General features: G+C 42.6%; 1 protein-coding gene across 7 annotated transcripts in view; it reads right to left on the bottom strand.

Annotated features, from left to right (window-relative positions):
- The window catches only part of FOXP1 (forkhead box P1), a 377157-nt gene that overhangs the window by 41830 nt on the left and 313302 nt on the right, over positions 1-22025 (bottom strand). For all 7 annotated transcript variants that reach the window (XM_054280796.1, XM_054280797.1, XM_054280798.1 and 4 more), the window contains 2 exons: positions 20152-20356; positions 4309-4413 (listed from right to left, as the gene is read on the bottom strand). In XM_054280796.1, coding sequence (XP_054136771.1) covers positions 4309-4413; positions 20152-20356 — 310 coding nt within the window. The remainder of the gene's footprint in view (positions 1-4308; positions 4414-20151; positions 20357-22025) is intronic.

The following is a 22025-nucleotide window of genomic DNA, read 5'->3' as shown; positions in this document are numbered from 1 at the left end:
AAGTTACAATATTGAAGTAAATAAAAATATTAGAATAAATAATGACTTAATGACATTTGTTAATGACTGTTAATACATACATGATAAAATACATAATAAGAATTAAAATAATAGGTAAAATAACAATTAAGATAATGGGAAAAATAATAAAAATTAAAATAATTTTTTAAAAATAAATTTAAAATAATGAAATAGGAATTCAGGGGGTTATTTGGAGCTGGCCTGCTGCTCGGCTGCCCGGAGGGGCAGGAACGGGGCCGTGTCGCGGCTGCCGCTGCTCCCGGGGATGCTCCCGGTGCCTCTCCCGCTCCAGCAGCATTCCCGGGAGCACTAGAGGGCACTGTGGGATTTGGGCCACCCCGGCCTCCGCCGCCGCGGGGGTCCCGAGCCCCAGCCCGGCCCGGAGGAGGCTCGGGGGCTGTGGAAGCGGCGGGAGCGGGCCCCGGACCGGGCCCGTCCTCAGGCCGGCCGGGCTCGGCACCGGCGGCTGCCGGCGGGCGCGGCCGGGTCCCCCCGCACGGGACGGGGCCGCGATCCCGCAGCTTCCTCCTGGCCGGGGGGGTCCCGCCGGCCCTACAGAGACCCGAAACACCCACCCGGAGCCCGGCCTCTCCCTGCCCTCGCTGCCTGTGCGATTAAACAGTCCGCGCCGTGCGGATGATTTCAGTGCACAACGCTCTGCCATGCAAAACGAGCGCAATTAATGCCTTTGAAACAATTTATGATTTCCGGCCTACTTCAACATGTATTAGCATATACCTGGTTTCTTTAATATACACTTTGTTTTTCCAAAACCACAAACATAGTTGCTGGAATTTCATGTGGAAGTGCTTAAGGGGTTGAAAGTTAACACCTTTGTGAGCCGAGCAGTCTCACAGTTGCTGCTAAACAAAAGCCTCTTTGTAGAAGCTTTCTCGAAATGTTTTCTTAACATGTTCCAAGTAGTTTTAGGCAGGCAACTAAAGTAAACAAGATGTTACCATGATAAAAACACTTGTGAAAACATTACAGAGTGCACTTAGTAGTTTCTTTCACATAAACTCCCCTTCGTTTCATCAAAGTTAAATGCACATGAAGCAGATTACCAGCATCACTGCAAAACGGGACTGCCACATCTCTCCAAAGGTCTATGTCCTTTCTTTTAAAGAATATATTTGATTTAAAAATGCTACAGCCAGGATTAAGCACGTCTAAGCCACAATCAAATTATAGGGGGAAAAAAAAACAAAGGGAGGGGTGAGGAATAATAAAACCCTATTCAATCTTCTGAATTTTTTGCCCTGCCTACCCTGCTGAATAAACCACCCTCCCCCTCCAGCCGGGATTTCCTGAACAACTTGCTGCATAAGGGGTATATATTCCTATCTTCCACGGTCTTTAAACACATGCAAATGAAATCAAGGATATAGTCAATTTTGCAGGAAAGTCGCTCTGTGCTACTAATTGCTCCTTTCCCGCCTGCGAGAGGGCCCTGGTTAACAGGCCAGACACGTGTGCACCCTCAGCCCTCACCTTGCTCCCTGCAGCCTGGCAGAGGCCACAGGGTCACCGCCCTGAGACTGGACTTGTTTTTGTTTTTAGGCTCAGGGAGCCTTCTGGAGCATGCAGGGTGCTGCAGTTTCATTAGGCAGAGCAGCAGCCCCTGCTGCTATCAGTTAGCTCTAACTGATACCGCATCACATGATAACCAATGGCTGATGGATTCAAAACAGAAACACGACACAACGACTTGCTAAAACTGCAACTTATTTCAAAAAGAAACGGGGAAATAAATGCATACAATAGCCCGTGTATCTGCTGGTTCTGATAAGCATCCTCCTGTTGGCTGTGAGTGAAAGACAACTAGGATCGTTATTTGTACAGTATTTATCTTTGAAATCAAGGGCCCTGTGGTGTATCTCACCTTGGGAACAAACACTACAGAATGATCACAGAAGAGTGTCAAATCTCTGGTTTTGATTTACCAACAGTTATGATATTTCTTCCTCAGGAGGAAAAGAAATGAACCATGTTTTAGACCTGCAAGTCCTTTTTTCTCCCTTAACGGAAGCATCATTTTATTGGCATACAGGGCCTTCATTCCACATACAACTTCTCTTTGCCTTTTCACAAGGTAAGTGAAATTAAGCAATACTCGATACACAGGCTATATTTCACTTGGTAAACAAGAGCTTTTCCCTTAAGGGGGCCATCAAAAGAGTGTCACAGATTACACAAGTATCAGAAAGAAACTTCAACCATCTACCTGTTATCTTTTCATTGAGTAATGAATTCTGATAAATGGCAACATAATTTTAAGGACAGATGCTCCACAGGAGACATGGAAGGCTACAGTATTTTATGAAGCAACACTCACTTCTTAACAGTGTCAATACACTGCTCAGGGACATTTCTGCATTTGTTCTGGGTTAAATATCACTCTGAACAGTAAGACTTTGGACACTGCAGCATTTCGATGAGAAAATTTAGGTGATACGTTTAGAAAGCTCACACAAAATATTTCTGTTGAAAGCTTTCAATGGAGACAAAAGCTGACAGTGAAAAAACTAGAACTGATGGAGCAGCTTCAAGTCCAACCTGGTGACTTTAAGCTGCTCCAGCTGGTGACAGTTTGCAGGTTATTCCTAATTACTGACTGCTGCAAGTCATCCCCTCCAGGTGAACTGGTGGACTGGATCTATGTACTGAAACACCTCCAAAATGCCATATAAAAAACAGCCCTGCCTCTACCCATGCTTGTGATTAAGAGCTGTGTTTTCTATGCATGGCCACCTCAAGCAGACCACTCAAGATTCCTATGGAATCATCTGAAAGCAGCTGCTCTCACCTAGAACACAGGACTAGCACAGGAAGCAAAGGTGACACAATCTGACCATATGTGACCACACACTTTATTCCGCTATCTAAGGCTACCACAGCACCTTTCCCTTGCACTTACAGCAGTAAATTGAGAATTGTTTTAAAGGTCTAAATGCTATAGTATGGCATATGAATATGAATGAGCTGGCAAGTATGGCGAGATTAGCATTTATTTCACTTAAGTGAACAACAGGATGAATTACAAGGAATGAGGCCACCCTTCATGGAAATTTATGACTAGCACCTTCTTATTTTGTAATCCTCTTGTAATGAGAACCTTCTCATTACTGTACCATTCCCCACTTGTAATATATGTTTATAGTAGGACCAGCGCCGCTCCTAAGAACTCAGGAGGGTTTTGCCAGTGAAACCACAACTGGTCCATTCTGTTCTGAGAGCAAAACCCTATCTGTATCATCTAACATCACCCAACAAACATCCTCTGCTTGCTTTTGCCCTTCCCTCCCTCACATTAAAATCCAGGGAACCGCCCCAGAAACAGCAGGTACAGCTAAACCTTATGGGAGTAAGTCTACTTATTCATCCTGAAGAACTTCATGTATTTATGTGGACTAACTTCACGAGATGACTATTCTAAATGGGAGAAAAACTTGTCCCTCTGTGCAATTAAATCACAAATATTGCCTGAGTGGCTGGTCTTTAGTGATCTTACAACTGACCAGCCACAGAACTTGAGCAAAGATCAGGGACAAACCTTCAGCAACCTGGATGCACCCAGAGCATGTGTGTACCTGGTGTCCTACCCAGACAAAGAACTCTTTTGTGATGGGAACAGGGGTGAGGTTGATGGTTTAGTTGTGGAGCAGCCATGTGTAAGCTATTAGGGCTCTGAGGACCTTCCCTGCATCGGGATGCACGCACTACCACACACTAGTCCATAATGCACTGTTTATGCAACGTGTAAAATTGTGTTCTTTGGCAGCAAGGAAAAGGTCTGCAGCAAACTGCAGGGGCCCAATTAATATAATTATAGTTTATTTTTAGTAGTGTAGACTTTGTTCATTAGTTACTTATTTGACATAAATTAAATTTCACGTGATGTTCTGCAATTCTCTGTTCAATTATGGAGTTAATTTAAGACTAGATTTCTAAATTAAAGTGAAATCAAGGTTAAAACAAGGTTTTATTATTTACATGATCGATACTGCAACTTAAAAATTATTTAAATAAAATAAAGAAAAAAAAAAGCTGCAGAACTGCAAACGCTATTTTACAGCAATACACTGAACAAGACCATAATTTCCCCATGGGGCTAATTTACTATCCCCTGTTAAAACGTTCTTGAGCCTGATCCAAAAGCCACTGAAGTGAAAGGGAGCTCTCTGTTGACTTCAATGGGCTTTGCATCAGGCCCAGGGTGAGTGACAGCACACAGAATTTCAGGGCATGCTTTCTGTACAGTGCAAGTGCCAAAAAAACCATCCTTACTTTAGGAAGGACTGGAAGTCTTCACACACTGCTTCACAGCCCGGCCATTTGCATACGCCGTGTCCGTACAGCGGGTGGCTGTGCGAGTGCTCCTCGTGGGGTAAACTGCAGGGGAGAAAGAGAACAGACAACAAGTGCTGTAAACTGAAGGTGCTGCAACAATTCATCCTCACAAAGACTCCTGAAGAGCAGCAAACACCAGATCCTGAAGCATCCCCAACATCTCACGGTACTCGCCTGATTCTTGCCCATGGTTCTTCAAAACAGAATTAAATGCCATTTGCAGTGTGAAACATGTGTCATTCTTACTTAGCTATCCTCCTACATTTCATTCATTAATTAAGAGGTTTGTAAAGAATTTAAATTAACATGGACGGGGGAGAAATCATTTGACAGACCTGCTTAATATCCTGCTTGATATTTTGCTAAAAAATTTATGAACATTGCATATTTACAACTCAACTTCATCGAGAAGTCATCTCCATACAGCAGTGTCCCATTACACCACAACACAGCTGGACCTGAGGCTTTCCTCATGGCTACAGAAAGGAAAAGCATCAAATTTGCAGCCTTGGCTTTCCCACCATGTTATTTATTTACTGGGTTGGGGTTTTTCTGGTTGTTTTTTTTTCTTCTTACAGGCTGTTTCACTGCACAAATACAGCCCCCTTACATCCCAAGAAAGAAGATTTGAGATGTATTTTCAAATGCAAAATTCACCATAATGAAGAAGGGGCATGCAATCAAAGGATTCCTCAGCACGAGGGGTTAGTGGGGGCTATTAACCTCGCCTAAGATTGGGCAGGAACGTCACGGAGCCTCCTAACTACTGAACCCAGGGTTAAAGCAAAAAATTCATATGAGCACTAAGGGGTTAATCCTTCAGCGGGATTCCAATCAATACGTAATGATTTGGCTGCACTGATCCAAGTCATGAGACTCTTTGATCCAGGCCATGTGGTGCTCAGGGAAATGTATCTGTTGCACTCACTGATGAACCATATTCTAAAATATCTTCTTTTTCGACTTCTGCATGGAAACTTCCTAAGGAAAGGAATTATTCTTTGCAACAATCTCCATAACCTTAGATGACTTTAAAATAAAAATGTCAAAATAATATTGAAATCTCTATTTTATGCTCACACATGTATGTATTTTTCATGGCAAATCTTTTTGCTACAGTATGTCTGTGCTGTATTATGGACTTCAAACAAACACAAAGGATATGAACACATACCAGCATCTAGGTGTGGCTTTTATGACTTACTTCATCCTGGATTACAGGTAACGTTATGGATAAATGCCTACTTTTTGTCATTTTACTTTTACACACACCTGGAAATGCTGTTTATTTTTCTTCTCTAATATTACCTGTTTGTGCACTCTGACAAAATTGTGTTCTTGTATTATTTCACATGCACTGGGTAGCCAGATCCCTGTAAATACACTCCTGAGATGTCATCCCAAACACAAACTAGTTGGAAGAGAAATTCCTGCCCAGATTATGCCACTTTTGACTTTAAGCTCAATGAGAATCTGAAGATTACTGAAGGTGATTTTAAAAATTATTTTACATTGAAAAAATAATTTTAAAAGTACTGACTAGAAAAGGTATTATGAGTTTTACCTGAATCTAATTAATTATTTCATTAATATAATTTTTTGTCTGTTTACAAATATTCCTTCACGCATAAATATATATATGTGCAAGGTAATTTCCTAAAAAACCAACAGTAGGTGAAGAGCCTTACAAAGGCCTTCTTTATATACAAATACTATACTGGTTTAACTGAATTAGTCTTTTAAAAAATGTTCAAGTGAGGAGAATCTCTGTAAAGTTTTTAAAAGACATAAGGAACTGGTGCATTATTTGCAGGGAAATTTAAGAAATGGTAAACCACACATTTCCTCAGCTAAGGAAGACGCAGAATAGCTCAAGAACATCATGCACCCAAGTCAAAGAGGCATATAGTCAAACATCCTGTATATACATCTGAAAATTCAGAAAGTAATGGGGTTTATCATCTGTTTCTATACCTGGATACAGCAAAGGGTGAGACAGGAGGTTTTCATGTTAACACTCCATTAAAGTCCATAAAGACTACATATGAGAGTTACGATTTCAGTGTGTTTGGAAGAACAAAAAAAGGAAAAAAAAAGAAAAAAGCAGTGAAGCAGTGTATGAATCTGCCCAGTGCATGTTACCCACGCACTGGGACTTGTGATGGCCAAGTAAGGAGTCAGTCCCCCATGGGGTTTAAGCACTGTAAATCTCATTATAATATCAACAGGAGTCACATGGCTTAAACCCCCAGCAGGGATTTTTAAAGTTTCTCTGTGAGAGCCTAAAGGCCATGGCCAAGTCAACGGAAAGAGCCCTACCGAGATTTATATTTATTTTTTAAATCCAAGTGCAAATCTCTTTTCTTTCCAGGGAACTTGCACAAGACAAGACAAACTATGCAGGACGTGACACTCTGGTATTGTGTCCAAAGAAAATGATGGAATGACCAAGACAGTATCAAACTCTAAATGATGCTCAGGATGTCAAAGGCTCGTGCTGTCAATAACCATATAGGCTGGTGCTGACTGTAAATGGGAACTTAAAAGGTCACTTTGCTAACTCGATGCCACGCGTAACACGCTTAACACCTACGCAGAGCTTCCACTGCCATTCAACCAAGAAGAGGAACTACTTCAACCTACCAAAAATAAGACATTTCAAAGAGAAAAAAAAAACCCTCACTCCTGCAAGACAAACGCCAGCCCTCTCTGCAGGCACTGTGCCATTCCAAAGGCAGCAACTCCCATCCTGCCTGGGGGGATTTCAGCCATGCCTTTCGGTGACCTTTATGTGTCAGTATCAGATTACTGCTATTTTATCCATCCCACTTTCCAAGATATTATAGATTGCCACTTGTTCCCTGATAGGGCCTGAAGAAGCACCTCAAAACAAAACAAAGAGCAGGTTTATACAGAGGCGGATGTAATGCACAAAGGATACAGCCAGTGGAAAGGAATGGAGAACTCTGCTGAACTGATCTAAGTACTCACTTTGTTTGGGCAAACAGAGGTGGAAAAAGATGATTTTAATCCAGTACATAAATAAACAGCTTTGTGAGCACGATGCAAACCTATAATCTGAAATTGTTCACTGATATTTTGCACGCATTCTGTAACCTGGATGCATCCTCGGTCTCGGAGACAGACTTTTAGAAGATCTGAGCACTGGCAAGCAGAAGCAAGTTTTAGGTCTGTTTGATTTCTAATGACACATTAGAGTAGGTGTTTGTTTCTGTCACTCTCTCCTTCCCAGGAATGCATATTCATGGTCGGGTACTGGTGATGCAACACTAGTTAGTGGAAATCATTTTATAACAAGATATAATTTTCAAAGTACTGAAGGAATAAATGACGTAAATTCAAGACAACGTGGGGTTTCTTTCTCTTCATAAGGTACTTGCATAAAAAGTAGTTAATACAATAGAATTATATCCAAATAATGCAATTGTGATGCATTATTACATTGAACTACAGAAAAGAACACTGGCAAGTGAAATGTCTTGCGTAAGTCACTTATTAATGACATAAAAGAGAGTAACAAAATCCACATATGAGACTGAAAACTGTGTAAGTGTCCACTTATTTTCTAATGCTTCCAGTACAGAGGGGAAGGGAAAAGGGACAGGCACTTCCACAGTTTGTCTGGGCTTGCTAGATAGAGGAGAGGAAATTTAACCTCTTCCTTCTTCCCTCTACATCGCCTCGTAACTCCAAGGATCTCCAGAGGGTTTGGTAGCAACTTCGCCTCCCATTCCTACAGGGATGGCTGTACTTGCACAGCCCACTCCTGCCAGCCACTCACCTTTTGGAATACACCTGCTGTGCTACAGCACCCTGGAAGAACCACACTCTGGGACACAACAGCACAGGAGACAGACACCAGAGACAGCCAAGTGCTGATGGAGAATAAATATGACACCCCAAAGTGAGATGGGTATGCTGGGTATTGGGGAAAGCAGTGACCAAACCCCAGCATGAAAGCTCCCTGTGTTCTTTAAATGGTTTCATTCAACCCCTATTTATTAACCACTGGGAACTGTGTTTATATACCCACCAGCTAAGAAGTCATAGGTAGATACAAAATGCAGCTAAGCAGAAGCCTCAGTGTCTGTGCTTCTGCCACACAGTGGACCATATTTTAAGTATTCATGATGCTGACATATTTCGTAATTCCACTCTCTTTCTTCCACATCTGCTTGGGCCAATGATCTTTGCCAAAACACTGGAGGAAGTCAGTGATGTAGAGAAGCAGCCCTGACTTTCTATTACATTTATGAAGCATCTGCTCACATTCTAACAGAGCTCAGAACATGCCTGAGCCACCTGCACGCTGAAAAATCAATAACACATCTCCTGCTTTCCTCCTGCAAGGAGCTGGAGCACAGCACCCTCAGAAAGTGCAGAACTGCCTTTTTAATTTTACTTTATTCCTCAGGGTCATTGGGAAGTGACCTCATCTTTGCCAGCTGCCATGAAACTGATATCTGTGTAGAGCCCAGGCAGGAGCACGGGGCTCTATGTCACACCACATTCCTCCTCTCTCTGATTTGAATGGCACAGCCATTGAGGCAAAATGCCACAATTTTGGTCCTGTACAGGAGGAGACACACACCTGGGAAGCAACATGGCTCTCCCAGAGTTGTCACTGCCTGGTGAGCTCTAAAGCTCATCAGAAGGCACTGAAAGAGTAAGGCTGCCGAAAAAGTCACAATTTTCTGAGTCAGAAACACTCACTGTAACTGATTTTAAAATGAAACGGAAGAAGTAATGATTAAATCATTGTACAAACTGTACTCAAGTGCAAGTTCCTGCCTTCATGAGAGAATCAAACGAACACAGATGCAAAAATTTGTTTTGCAGTGAAGCTCCACCGGTGAAAATCCCTTCAAATTCTTAGTAAGGTGGCACAGCACCTCTTTCCCCTTTAAACTGTGAATTAAAAAAAAAAACCCCAACCAATAACTAAAAAAAAACCCCAAAAACCAACTTCTAGATACTCACGCTCTTGTCCAAGCCTCAGAAACAGCCCAGGAAGCAGATATGTGATTTAAACAGGGGGCTGTCTGGGCAGGGTGATGCCTCCCTATCACTGGATAAAGCTTAACAGAAAGTCATGGGCCTGCAGGAGAGCTGGAATTTGATGTGAGTGGTCAGTGACAGTTCTTTCTACAACTGGCTTGCAAATTTTTGGATACTTTTTAGAGGAGCACTTCTCCTCTTCCTCCCTTCTTTAGTCCACGTCCAGACCTAGGACTAGAAGCAGCTCATGTTTTACATCAAGCCCTATTGGAAGTAACAAGAGGTTATATTACATTTTAAATGACTACACCAATTTAAGAAAAATCAAGTTAAAACTGCAGCCCACAGGCTGAAATCCTCTCCTAATCGGTGTGCACTAACTTGTGTACTCCTGTAGCATAAGAAGGGAAACAGAAATGCTGTTATAACACGAGGCAACCTCTGCATCCCAAATCACTGCTCCCCATTTATCCCTCTTGTGACACTATTCCCTAAATTCCCATTCTGCAAGGAGAACACTGGAGAATCGGCAGCAAGACTAAGACAAAATCTGGCTGACATTCCCCTTCCCTTCTACCCCCACTCTCACTGCAAAGAGCAGAACCAGACTGGGTAATTATAAGCATCATCTTCTGGTTTTGATCTATCCACTGATGGTTTGGATTATTAATCAACGTTATGACCCTCCAGCACTCTAACACATTCTCCTTCCAGTGGCAGCCCCTCTCCCAGCCCTGCAGGAAAACTGCCACAGGGCCTGGACAGTCACTGCCCTACATCCCTTCCTTGTAGAAATTAAACGTATTTCTAGAGCATTTAAAAGAAATGCCCATTGCAAAAAATCCATCACTTATCTCCGGTACAAATTCCACTCCTGCATTTGAATTAACGAGTTTCTCTATGATTTAAAACTCTTATTTTTTTATTTCAACCTTGTGCCTAGGTACTGTGGTGAAAAGTACATCAAATATACCCAGACACACACGATTTGAAACGCTGGATTTTAAATTCCAGCACTGCTAACTAATGAGAACAATTTTTTCCTTCTTCTTCTTTGTAGCATCACTTCATGTACTTACATACCATAATCATATCCTCCTAGAGCCTCTATTTTTCCAGGGTGTAGATCTTTAATTCCCTTTAATCTGTCTTCATAGCCTATTCCCTCCAACTCCTTCATCATCCTAGCTGCTCTCCTCTATATTTGCTCCAGCTTCCCTTTATCCTTTCTGCAAGAGAGTGGCCAATTGTACATCACACTCAATGTGGTTTAACTGGTTCTGCATAAAGTAGAACAGGAAAAAAAATAAAAAGGACTCGGATGCAACATGCATGTTTATGCCTCCCATGACTGCATTTACCTTTTTGACTAAGACATGGCACAGAGTGTCCCACCTTAATTTCTCAACCCCGATTATGCCTCAGCCATTTCCCACACAGCCGATGCTGAGCAGCTGACGTGTCATGTCAAACCCGCAGTTTGGAATTTTGATTTCCTAGCTGGGCTACTTTCTACTTATCCCTGCTAAATCTCATTTTATTCCTCTCTGAACAGTCTCCTAATTTATTCAGATGAAAACGGATTGATTCAGTATCTTAGTTTAATTAGGAAAAAAATGTGATCCAACCACTTTCTTGGGTTTTTTGGGGCTGGGGGGACGTTCTGCGGGTTTTTTTTTTCAGTTTGGGGTTTTTTTTTAACACTGACTTTTAGCACAGCTATCCCATCCCTCTAACACACCCAATTCGCATGGCAGAGGGAGGTGGCAATGGCAAAGCTTTGGCCCCAATTCAGCAACCCTTTTAAGAACACACACAAGTATAAAAACACAGGATTAGACCTTGGACTTCACCGAGATGGAGGTGTAAAATTACCAACGAACATACATACTTTGTAAAAAGATCCTGTTTGCCAACCTTATTTTACTGTAATTTATATTCTGTTGTAACATTCGAATTTATAGTAAAAGAAAACACTGAGAAACAAGATCTGTACTTGTTCAACAAAATTCTATTCTGTTACATTTAGAGTTGAGGCGAGTCTTCCACTCTTATATAAACCGGTGATACGTCAACAAATATGATTAACAGGGATTATTCACGTCAGTATTTTTCACCCCTGTCCCACAGGCACAACAAAACCTGCGCAGAAGGTGACTGTCACATCACACACAGCCTGGCAGCTTGCTGGGGGGGCCCTCGCCCACCCCACACCCCTGCAGCAGCAGCAAAGTGCCCTTGGGGAAATGTTTATAAAAATATAATTAAGATAAATAATGATTCCAAGGGAGAACTACAGCTAGAGCACTGCATTCGCTCTGCCGCATGCTCTCCCCTTGGAAGAATGCTGTTTGAAAAAGCACTAAAATGCAGAGGACACAAGCCTGCTTCCCCAGGGAAGCGTGCTGAATCATACAGGTAGTGTAAATATCATATGCTGCTGCAGGTGCTAGGCGGTCTATTTGTTTGTGTTTACTAAAAGGCATAACAAATAGTCCCACTAAAACAGAACAACACTTGGCATTGGACTGATAGGTACCAGAGCAGCCACAAATCACATTCATGCAGCCAGATCTGAACTGCTGAGCAACACTAGAGCTTTGCCCTGCTTTTTGGGAGGGCCTCTGTGCCATGATTTGCCCCTCTCAGAGCACAGAGAAGCTCAGCATCCTGTCTGAGCATCCTACACCCAGGGAAAACCTTGCAACAGTGGGAAAGAAAGCCAGAAAAAGACAAGAAATACAGAACAGACTTGCATGACATACATGGCCTGCTAACATCGTTTACAGCTTTGCAACTTCTGAGTTAATTCACAGTATAAACAACAAGGAAAATGTTTCTTCCGAGCAAGACTTCCTGTAAACTGTTCATTAGAGCGCGCGGAGTGCGGGGCTGTGCACCTGCTGATTAACCATGCGCTCCAAGAATAAACACAAACCCCAGCCAGCCAGATTGTTCTGGAATTTGCTCTGAGCTGATTTTTCTTCCCCCATGTTATAAATTGGATTCTACAATAAAACAAACAGCAGAACATAGGTTGCCGACAGTTAAAATCTACTTTTTACACTACATTGACCACAGCACCCACAGGCACAGCTACAATGTCTTTCTATGAATGGGACAGATTGCCATATGGATGCAGACACTGAACAAGCTGTACAACTCCTGGCGACAAGTGCCTAGGGGACTGTCCTATATTAGCACCACCTGTGCTGTGGAAATTGTGCTCTGTGTATGAAATGGTATTTAAGGGCCCATCGTGATGTTATTTTTGAGTATACACAAAAAGGAAAATTACAGTTAAAAAGAATTTGCTGGCTAGCGGATCTGTTGCTCAGTTCCTGGGATCATCTCCCAAAGGAATAGCTCTCCTCTTTATTCATGCAGCCCAAAATGACAAGCTGTAACACATATTAGCAGTTTCCCTGCCTGGGCTTATACCATCCTTTTAATGACAAGAATCTACTTTATAATATACATATGTTTTCCTGATCACACAGAAGAAATTACAGGCCTCCTACCTTACCACTACCAGCTATACAGAAAAACACCCCATGGCATTTCACAAACGTTGCTCCAGCAGCAAGCAATGCAATACATGATTTTTCCTTGGGCTCCTTTCCTCAACCCTCACTGTGCAGCAGGTAGAACCACAAATCCCAATTGCCAAATTTAAATGTGCATCTCGCTGCTTTGAAAATACAACTGTGTCTGCCTGACAAAAATAGAGCTCCAGCACAAGATGTTGAAGGAGTGAGGAGAAGGGAAAAGCAGGGAAGAGAGGTTTGAGCAGTACCTAGCTGCTCTACAAAAAGAGATTTCCCCCTCTCCAAACTGCAAGAAAAAAAAAAGATGCCAAGAAAAAGTAAAGTAAAACAAATTGAATTAAAGAAAAACAGTTGTAAAGTGAACATTACAACCTGGGAAAAATGATGTCATTTTATTGAGAAACTCATTTTTTTTCCATTAAACCACAGTGAAACGGATAAAGTTTATACAGCTTAATGGTGGAGTTTTACTTTAAATGCTGCTCAATATCTTAGCAGTACGCTATAACATGATATAACAGCTGTCATACTAACTGCTCCATTTTTATTGAACAGCACAGAAAATAGTCACACAAAAGTCACCTAAGTCCCCTACTTGTACAGCCCTTTCAAGGGTGTTTCTGTTCTCAGATTGTGCTATATATGTTAAAAAAATAACACAGCTCTTTATCAGCTCCCTGCTCAGCTCTTCAGGACAATAAGACCTGACCAAATTCTGAGGAAGGAGAACTTGCACATAGGAGGAAATAAAAAGAAACAGAAATCTACAGGGCAGTAAACGAAAACCAGGTCCCTTTTTAAGAGTACTACATAAACACCTCTAATAAAAGAAGAGGGCAAATTTTCATTGGACTTTTAAGTATTTAGACAGGAATGTTTTAGTAAAAGTTTAACTGCAAAGTGCATGCAATTAACAGAAAGCCATCAGCTATTTCTCTGGTATGTAAAAATAGCATTAAGCTGTATTAAATGCACGTGTAAGTATCTCAGTTGCAAGAAAAGGGAGGAGATATGCAAAGCACTCAGATATCAAACAATGATCTGTTGGCCAGATGGAGGAATAAAACAATACATATGCTAAAATTTGGAAGAGTTCTGTTAGGCGTCTGCCAAGGCTCACCCAATCTATTTTAAGTGCTTTTTGATACATTAGCTTAGTGTTTGGAGTTGTACAACCGATGGTTGTTACACAGGACCAGAGAGAAGGGAAATGCTGGCGTGCAGGAGCTCCCTGATGCTGGGGCAGCTTCCCAAGCATCAAACCAGCACCCTGCTCCAGCCAGGGGCCACATCAAACATTCACAGCCGGGTTAACTTAGCATCTCTCCTAGCGAAAAGCAAGTGAAATAAGCTGCTTTTAGCTCAGTGCAGGAATTCCCTGGGAAGCTGCTGAAGGAGCTCCTGGGCAGAGTGAGGAGTAAGTGGAATTGTACAACTGATTTAGCACCACGGCAGACGGTGGGTGCGGGCGACGCACAGGAGGCTCCACACCCGCATCTGAAAAGCACGAACAATAAAAAGTGCCTGATAAGGCTTAAAACTGAAGATTAACAGCCCCAGGTCTGAGTCACAGCCGGTGTTTTTTCAAAGCTGATTACAGAAGAGTGACTCAGAGGGAAGCCTTCGGTAACTGGTGGCATTTCTTTGGCAGGGGAGTGAGTGCCAAGGGATTGGACACTGGGACACTTTGGGCTGTACCTGCACAGAGTACATGGAGACGGCCAGGCTGGGGCCCTGCTGGTCAGTGTCATCGTCACCAACTGCCCAAGCAGCCCCACAGCCATTCCAGGTGCAATGAGAAGGACAGCAGCCATGTGGAAAGCAGGATTGTTTATCAGATACCCAGCTGGGCCATCCAGGCTCAAGTCTCCCACTCCAGCCTGGCTCCACAGCAAGGATGGAGGGACTTGAGCTCAGACCACAGGTAAGAGCACAAAGGTCATGATGGGGTTTGAGTACATGGAGCAGCTAAATACCTCTTGGGAGGAAAGGGCCCAGGAACACCTATTTCTTAAGGAAGAATGGATCTGAGAAAACTTAATCCAACACAACTCTGCTGATGGTGAAGAATAATGAACTAAAATCAGCTGTAGGGAGCAAGTGAGGGGAGCTGACACGGCTGAGCAGATCTGATGCTGGCACCAGTGCAGAATGAATGCCAGGGACTAAGTGGAGAGGCTGGCCAAGAGAGGATGGGGCCCTGGGAGCATATGGACTGCAGGCTGAACTGTTTCATCCCGAGCATTAATAATGGACCCAAGTCTGTAATTCTTAATTGTGCTGAATCCTAATGCCCTCATCTAAAGGCCTTGGGATTTTGATGGAGGATCAGCTGGCATGGAAGATAACAACAGTAAAGCATGAAGCATTAGGCCTAAGCAGCAGATCAATGGTCTGCCATGCCATTCCTCACTTCCCTTCAGAGCCTTCTCCAGACCCTGTCCTCCTGCCATGCTGGCAAGAAAAAGCAATTTTAAAATCCCCTTGTTTATCCCATCTATTTTTCCTATGAGATGGCTGCTTGCTTATGTGGAAGGACAAGACTCAAGTGTATGTGGAAAGGGTATAAAGGCAATGAGGGGAAGTGGGACTGCTGGCAGATGGAGAAAGGTCTCTTGGACACAAAGCCTTTAACTGCAACTCTTCACCTCACTCCTGGTAAACAACAGATGCACTTCTTAAATTATCAGGTCTGGACCTTCATTAACTCACTTGTTTATGTACAGCCCGCACTATCCTGGCTCTGCTGCAGTCAGTGCAGGATGGTACCAGGGGATGGGACGAGCACAAGGTGCTCAACAGCTCCACTGCAGCCCCAGACCCCCCAGTTCAAGCCCAAACTGGAGCAATCTCTGCCCACTGCAAAGCACTGATGAATTCTGCCCTGTTCTGGTTTCCAAACCTACCCACATGGGGAATATTCCCAAGCATGCAGGTTTCAGGATGCTCACTGTTAATCAGGTTTTACAGCTAGTAGCCACTTGAAGTGACCAGGCCTCCCCCTGCTTTGTTTTGGGGCTTTTCTTAAGAAAATAATCAAGTTTCTCCCAAATAAGATGCAGTGGAACGAGATGGAAAGTGGGTACTGTCCCTGACATTTCTAAGCACAGCAGATGTACTTAACTGCCTCCTGTTATTTATTTATTTACTTGTGTAGAGAAAAACTGCTTGTTATTGAAGAAACCCAAACGCTGATAAGATGATGAGAGGTTTGCATGCTGGTTGATGGTCTCACTTTCCCTTATCCTGAATGAATACAAGTATCTATAACTAAATATTTCCCTTAGGGTACTGATGACTGAGGTATGTTTATTGCATTGAGTGAATTTATATATATAATCAGCACAATAAACATTATTAAATTGTCTGAGTAAAATCAAAGCATGAAACACACAGTCAGTGCTGAATTCTAATGATGCTGAATGCCCATGATTGCATGGGGAAAGGATCTTAACAAGGCTTGATTTGAGCTTTGGCATCCGCCTCACAAATCACACGAAATGTTCCCTCTTTAATAGTGCTGAATATTGATAAATGTCTCTGCACGGCACAACAGGGAAGTTGGTCTCTATTGGCAATCTTTACCAAAGTGTGTTTTTTCCTTCTCTACACTCAAGGGTTTACCCTGAATGATTTAATTATAATTTTCCTTGTGTAAGACAAATTAAAGAGGAGAGTAGGAGTGTCATGCCAAAGCAGATTATTTATCTCCTTAACAGATTGCTGTGCACCAAACCCCAGAGCTGCTGCTGCTGCTACTTACAGAAACTGGGCGAAATGTGGGACAAAAGCATAGATGTAATATACATTTAAAGCCCAAATGAATGAAAGCATTAACCCATTATTTATAGCTGGAATTTTTTCATTCCCAGGGAAGCCATACACACAGAGCATGCAGAAGCCAAGTGCAGCACCAGTGTTCCCTGGCCCAGGAGGGAGGGTGTCTCCTGCTTTGAACGGATTTTTGCTTTTTGGATGTCCCGAGTGACTCTGGCCATCTAGGTGCTGTTTGCTTTTGAGTCACAAAGGGGAAATTTTGCTGCCACCGGGCCCCAAGGACAGCAGCCCCACAGTGTCACCAGTGTCACCAGAGCTGTGTCCCTGCAGCCTGTGCAGAAGCCCAGCCTGGGCTGGCGGCACGGCGACGCGTGGGCACACCAGGCAGCCAATGACTACTGCTCCTGCTATTTTAAACCCCTTGTTTATAACCAGAATGTGTTTTTACCCAAGATACAGAGCAGATCTGCTGCTCGCCTGCTGATTCTAACACAGGTGCCTCCTGTCTCGCAGGTCTGGAGCAGCCTGGCAACCTGACCTGTGGGATCAGGAACCCCCTAAACACAGCCTGAACTATCCCAGTGACATGTGCCAGAGAAGACAGTGATGACAGTAACTCCCACATTACCAACCTGCCTCCTGCAGCCCACTCCTTCTCAAAAGCCCAAGAGAAAGGGGTTGAAAACAGCTTTACAGCACACCCTAAAAGTTAATGTTACCTGTATATGATTATTTATGGCTGCTGGGCAGTCGTTATGATGTGGCTGTGCTTAACTTTTAGGACACTTACAGATTTTACTATGTGCTTTTTATTGTTGGTTAAATCTAAATAAATAGCTCTTGCTTGTATCAGATCAGAGCTAACATAAGGTTAGCACAGAATGTGCAGGAATGAGGGGAAACCCACAAGTCAAAAACCTTCCCTGGCCAGCCCAGGCTGTGACTTATGTGAGGGGAGGTGGAAGGGCTGATTCCTCCCTGGTGAGCCCTTCCCACAGCCCCATCTGACCTGAGCCTGAGCCAGACTGCCTCCAAAAGTCTCCTTAGATTTGCTGTGCTGAACCAGACGGGTACAAGAACACACACGGATTTAACTCTAAGTCCAGCAAACTCAGGCTCCCACCAGACCCAGGATTTTTCTAGTCTTAACTTTTGCAATCAAATAATTATTAAACCCCTGCTTGTGCCTGTGCTCTCTTTTGCAAGCCCACTAAAATTTCACTTCTGTGAGCTTTCAAGCATACATGTGATGGCAGAGCACAGCAACTCTTCCCTCCCTGCTCACTCCCTAACCCATACTCCCCGCCTGTAGATAAATATCCTTTCAGAAAGGAAACCAGTGCAAAATATCTCACCAAGAGGAGTTTCTGTGTCACATGAAATCCAGGCAGGCACCAGGGTGCCTGATGAGACTGCAACAAAACCCTTAAGTGCATCAGGAGGCATTCTCCTGCCTGTAGTCTCCTGCTCTACTTATGGATAAACATGTAATTCAATCACTGCAGCAAATGGATGGCACAAAGCCTCCATGTACCAAAGAGAGGCAGGACAAAGCAAAGTCTGTGGCCTTCTTATTTGTATTCCTAAATATACCTATTTTGTATTTTGATATTTCAGAGGATTCAATAGATATGCAAGAAAAGTATAAGGCAAGCTTAATAACACAGGTATTGATTCCAGCAATGAGGATTTAGTCTTCTTAACTAAGACAATCTCAAACAATACCATGGCATGTTTATGCCTTCCTAATTAATCTGAAACTTTACTAATAAAAGCGTGTGTATCACCTTGCCTGTAGACCCCAACTGCCTCCAGGCCACAATTACAGGACTCAGACACATGGATTTCTAGGTCTGCCCAATACTATACACAGAGAAAATTCTTACTTCAGAACAGATTCCTGTATTTCCACTGCATTTCAAACTGAACTGAATCTGTTTCCTGGTTTATGCCATTAGCACGCAGCATGTGCCTCTATTCAGTGAAAGAAGATCCATCTTGCTGCATGGGATTTTACTTTATATACTCCGTAAGAAAAACATAGATAAAACATTTATTGAAAAGCCATAAACCCATCCTGTTCAGTTCTACATGCAGCAAAAAGGGAATTAATTGTTTAATAAACACCAAATTTTTTTTAGTATCCCATGTAAGTCTTCATGAAAACCACGTCCTTGGCACTTACATGCATTATAAAGATATAACTGATGTTCCCACACAAGTCCTTGTAATGGGTATATAAAGGATGCCTTACACACACAGCACTTCTTCCAATAGTGGGTGTGCTCTCCTTTAAAATCTATCTATTTCCAGCAGCACTATTTTCTTAATATCAGAAAAATATAAGAGATATTTATATAGCTTCCCTATCAATCTACTTTCAGACCACCAGAAATACAAACTCTATGGCTTAAAAATTCCATTATCCTCTTTCTAATGAATGAAAGGAGGACGGAAAGACAAAGCCATCAGTTTCCATAAAATCCAGCTTTCACTAGTGTCTGCTGTAACGTTTCTAGATGGGCAAAGGGACTCTCCTGAATGCAAAGGAGCACTGCCCTCCCCACTGCGCCCACTCCTCGAGACCCTTCCTCCTCCTCCTCCTCCTCCTCCGGCAGCGGCGCCGAGGCTGCAGCCGGCGCTGGCACCCACGGCCCCGGCGCCTGGGCCTGTCTATCTCCCCAGAAGCAAAAGTTACGTTGTTAGACACGCCTCAGTGAAATCTGGGGGTGTAAAGAAACAAACCTGCAATAAAGCATCCTCTGGAATAAAGCAGAGCCCGCGCCGAGAAGCACGTCAACAGACAACCCCTGATTTAAGCCATTTCTTTTAACAATGCAAGCCGAGCAAGTATAAATTAACTCACACTTTTAAAAGCCAAACAACACCAGTTAGCTAATTTTATCAGCGGTTAGAAAAAAAGAAAAAAAAAGCCACTTTGTTTTAGAGAAACCTGGTGAACTCAAGCCTACCGTGTCTTGTGAAAGCAGGGAAAACAGAGTACAAAAAGGCAAATATGCTAGATGAGATAGGGCACCAAAATTTGGTAGAAAAATGGGGACTGTACTGACCAATAGATTTTCTCGCTCCCCTCCAGCCCGTAAACCCAAAGCACAACAAGAGCACCACCACCTGTGATGCAAAACTCAAAAAAACCCCCCAGCTTCTTCACACTTCCCAATACGCTTATCCAATGCACTTCTAATTAGCTAATTGTGCCCACATTGATCCAATTAACAAGCCATAAAGATCTGAACAAAAGGAGCACATTCTGCCCAGTGGAGACTCCATTCAACCACGCCAACACCAGGCAGAGCGAGACGTGGAGGACAAAACCGAGGCCAAGGCGCTTGGCCACCGCTCCCGAGCGTTTCGCCACCGCTCCGGGACGCTGCTCCCAGATGCTCAGGGTGGTGCAGAGCCTGCAGGCACCTACCTCTCCCGTTTAGGAGTGTGGACTGATAGCTGTCCATTAGTTGAGGCGTGTGGGTTGATGATTAAGGAGGTCTTGGAGGGCGCGGAGGAGGAGACGCAGGTGGTGGACAGGTCCAGGCTGCTGTGGTTGTTGCTGGCTGCCTCCTCCGCTGTGTGCGAGCTTGTCACTTCCTTCCAGAGCTGCTGCAGCTCTGTTGGAATCATGCCTGAAACAAACAAATTGGATAATTAAATCAATTAACAGCTAATTCGGCCGTCTTCAAACAGTAATTAAATCAAAGAGTCAGTAAACAAAGCCTAGTGTTAGTTTTGCCTGTGTGTGTTTTTACACGTGTATTTTTTTTTTTTTTTTAATAACTAAATGCTAATACTGCACTGCATGACTCTGTTATGCTCTGGTGTGACACCTGCAATACTCATAGAATGCAAAATCCAGGCTGTGGGGCAGAGAGATCCACACAACACCACACCTACACCAAATGTCATGTTAAAAATTTTGATTTTTTGTAATTTTTATACCAAAGGTCCATTTCCAGAGAGAGTCCCTGCTTGGGCAAAAATCACCCCCACACCTACAGCAAGGCTGAAAGCAAAGGGGATCGATCACTGGCTTCTCTATGTTCAGCTAAGAAATTCAATTCCTTTATTTTTCCACAAATTTTTTGCCTTTTTCTTTTAGGAAAGTGACTACTTTCAAGCCTGTTATTGAAAACAAGGAAGGTCTTAGGAAAAAAATAGTCAGCTTTATTATTATGACAACATGAACCACAACATGACTAATTTTGTGCTTAAGTTTTAAATGATGACAAATAGCTTTGTTATTAAATACAGTTTTTATTAATCACTTTTAGACGTAAATTATGAATTCATATTGTCTTCCTGAAATGCTTTTCAAATTTTAACAGTCAAATTGATTATACTATGATTATTTCATTAACACACCTATCTTTCTCATTAATTTTGGTTTCTCGAACTGCTCACTTAATTGATGGATGTGTCTACCGAAAAACTGTATAACTTTCTATACAAGTAACACTATTATTACTGTCATTTCTTAGATCGATGCTAATGAGCCATTCAAAAGTAAAATGAAAACAGAAAATAAGCTTCAAGAAAAAATAATAATAAAAAATTGTGTTTTTTTAAATGCGCCAAAGTGGACACCAGGGTTAGGGAGACAACATTCAGTAACTGATGCAAGTGAAAACTGCAAACTCCAATGGGCCAAATGGAAGGTGAACCATGTGCTCACGCTGAGATCATGCTTTTGGATAAAGCTGATGTTTGTGACATGACCCAACAAGTCAAGTTTCTCTCACTGCAGACTATTTCAGTGCTCTTTCAGAGAAGGCCATGGGAAAAAATTAGCAGTAGAGACACGTCACTCAAATATTCAGGGAAAAAAAATAATAATAATAATAAGCCAGTGTCTGTGTGTTTTTAAAGAGGTTTCTCATCAGTGTGCTTCCAGCTCATCGTTTGGGTGACTGTTCATTGTTTGACCATGTTGTAGCTCTGGAGCTATCCTAAGGAAACCTGCCATTTTCTGAGTGTACAGCAGCAGCTCTCACAGGCATGTACCTCACCCAACCTAAGGTACTGAAATAAAAAAAATAAGGCAGTATGCATTATATTCATTTGAAACACATAATAAAAAATGCCAAGGTCTAAATTTAATTTATTTTTGTCATTTAGAATACAATGGATAGATAATCATCTCAACGTGATCAGCCAAACATCTTTACTTTGCTAAACTGTTAAAGATTTTAATTATGCTAGCTTTGGAGAGCACTGGTCTAATGAGGCGATAGACTCCAGAGAATCTAAGTGGTTAAGAACTGTGAAATGAGTCTGATAGGATTTTTTTATATTCAC

This window comes from Melozone crissalis, unplaced genomic scaffold (assembly GCF_028551555.1).
Source record: "Melozone crissalis strain CALT ecotype California unplaced genomic scaffold, PUWL_Pcris_2 ptg000029l_1, whole genome shotgun sequence".
NCBI lineage: Eukaryota > Metazoa > Chordata > Aves > Passeriformes > Passerellidae > Melozone > Melozone crissalis.
Note: the sequence above shows the minus strand (reverse complement) of the source record. Positions and strands in the feature narration are given on the sequence as shown.